The sequence below is a fragment of the Protopterus annectens genome, chromosome 7.part0 (genome assembly GCF_019279795.1).
Source record: "Protopterus annectens isolate FY-2018-M chromosome 7.part0, PAN1.0, whole genome shotgun sequence".
NCBI classification, from domain to species: domain Eukaryota; kingdom Metazoa; phylum Chordata; order Ceratodontiformes; family Protopteridae; genus Protopterus; species Protopterus annectens.
In genome coordinates this window covers 438,520,857-438,523,262 of record NC_056739.1, presented here as the reverse complement: position 1 = coordinate 438,523,262, position 2,406 = coordinate 438,520,857, and the positions used below count along the sequence as shown (strand labels likewise).

At 40.3% G+C, this 2,406-nt stretch overlaps 1 protein-coding gene across 1 annotated transcript; it reads right to left on the bottom strand.

Moving 5' to 3' along the window:
- Nucleotides 1-761: 761 nt before the first annotated feature.
- LOC122805976 lies at nt 762-1,793 on the bottom strand. Its single transcript, XM_044076214.1, has one exon. It carries the CDS (start codon nt 1,791-1,793, stop codon nt 762-764), a length of 1,032 nt encoding a protein of 343 aa, XP_043932149.1.
- Nucleotides 1,794-2,406: the final 613 nt, after the last annotated feature.

The window sequence follows — 2,406 nt, the reverse complement described above, 5'->3', positions numbered from 1 at the left end:
ACATTGAACGAAGCAGCAGCAGATCAATTCGGTGATGGCATTCCCAATTGATTGAGAACTTTGTTTGCGATTTCTAAGAATAAATCTTCAATCATTATCAACGCTTCATTGTAGATTTCTGCTGTGAAATCCATGTTCATATTTGAATTTTCCCTGCGTATTCGACGGAAAATATCTTCAGCCATGTGCAATTTATATTTCTCCCATAACTCTGTTGGAGATGAAGGAGAGCAGGCGGTCAAAATGATTGCAAGCAATGCACGAATTTGATTTGGATGTGACGTATTGCATGCGTCATTAATGCATACATCCCAGTGTTGGTCGTTCTCCAATAAATTCAGAGCTTGACATGCACTGCGGAAAGTGACATGTGTAATGCCATTGACAATTCTCAATTGCTGGAAAGACGTTGGACCGGGCACATTTACCAACAGCATGCGAAGAAAGAAGCATTCATCTTGATTGGGATGCACGGGGTACAGTCTGCCTATCGTAGTTTCTTTGAATATGCCAGGTTGTCCGTCGACTCGCTCTCCTTGTTTGCGTCGTTCAAATGATTTTCTACTCACATTCCATGTGTAATATGTAGGCACTTCCGAATACAGCAGTGTTTTCGCAAATGCGTCATTTTGACATAACGTGAAGAAAGCAGTTAACGTTGTAGCCGGTGGATTCAGGGCTATTTGTTGCACATTTGCAGCTGGGAAATAAACGCGTTGTCCATTTTCTAGATGTACTGCTAAGTGAACAACAGCTGGACTTCATTCATGTATGGGAAATGAAAGAATTCGCCATACAGCTTCATTGCTGCTTATGTATCTTCCAGCCTGATACTGTGCGATTTCATCGATATGTATGACCACATTCCTATCACTTCTTTCTGGTTGCACGCCAAAAACTGCCATGTCGCTGCCTTTATTCACGTACTTACAAATGTATTTGATCAATTTAACGGAGTTACAGTATTCCACGTTTATGTGCACTTTGTATGTTTTTGATAGCAAAGGCAAATGTGGAACAACCCACCAATTATCTACCTCGATGTCACCGTTTCGCATTTGTATGGTTGCTAATTTACCACCATCTTCTGCTGATCTTCTTCTGTATAAAGGATATCCATCGTTTCCTGTAACTGTGTTGGATACTAATGCTCGAGGATATCGCTTAGAGCATTTTCCGTCTATCATGCATGGTGAATTTGGATTCAGTATACCACAAGGTCCATGTATCATATTTTTCGTCACAACTTCATGCAAATCCTTATTGACGTCGGCATCGGGTATTTCAGTGCATATTACATCGTCGATTTCATTTGAAGTGATTTTGTTATAGAGCCAGATTAGTATATGTGCGTGTGGCAATCCTCTCTTTTGCCATTCCACTGAGTACATCCAGCAGCGCACAGAGCCAAACACTTCATGTTTTGCCATGAAATCCATCAGCGATTTCAGCTTCTGTCTGAAAACACGTGCTGTGATGTCATGCCTATCCACCAGTGATTGCCCAGGAAGTAAGAGCTGTTGTATATCGTCCCAATCTGGATTGCATGTGAATGTAATGAATAGTTCTGGACGCCCGTAGTGATGAACATACGCAATTGCATCTTGAGCGTACTCATGCATATGATGTGGACTGCCTGTATATGAAGATGGCAAAATCATTAGTCTTCCAACGTTAGTTGTATTACCGTCATTTACAACTGCATCTCGCAAATGAACGTATTCTTCAGAGTGAAGCTTGGTCTGATTCAAACGGATGAATATCAAACATTCTGTTTCAATTTTTGCATACATATCTACGATGTATTGGTGAAACAATTGACGGCATTTCAAAATGCGATTGTCTTCATTCTCTCAAATCATTGATCAGTATGAATAATAGTTCATTGTGCTGCATTTCATATTTGTTTCTTTGCCACTGACTGGATTTATCATCTTAACATTGAAGTGACATCCATCGGCACCATCCCAAAAAATGATTGGATATTGCAGGGCATCATAGCATCGATGAGTTTCTGCAACTGTTGTCAATTGATCGTTTCTCCGATGAAGAACAATATCTCTAGGTTGGAATTGATCTCCAACTATAACAATTGCCACTTCGTCTATAGTTGGAGCATTGAATATTCGTACATGTTCTCCAGCAGGTGTTTTGTCAGCATGAATAACAATCTTGTGTGTATCAGATGGCATCATGTCAATTGCTGTTTTGAACAAACGCACTAAATTGTTTTTTTCGTGAAGAAGCTCTTGCAGTTGGGAAACGGTGGACCTTTGTATGCGGGTAGAAATTCTGCAGCGTGCATTCAATTCATCATTGCCATCACCGATGAAATACATTTGTAGGAATTTATGCTGACCATCTGGGAATGGAAGCAGGGAGCAGCTTTATGATAAATTTGTCCTT

Coding starts and splice junctions, on each gene's coding strand:
- LOC122805976 (XM_044076214.1), bottom strand. CDS start 1,793: ATGTATGCAAAAATTGAAACAGAATGTTTGATATTCATCCGTTTGAAT.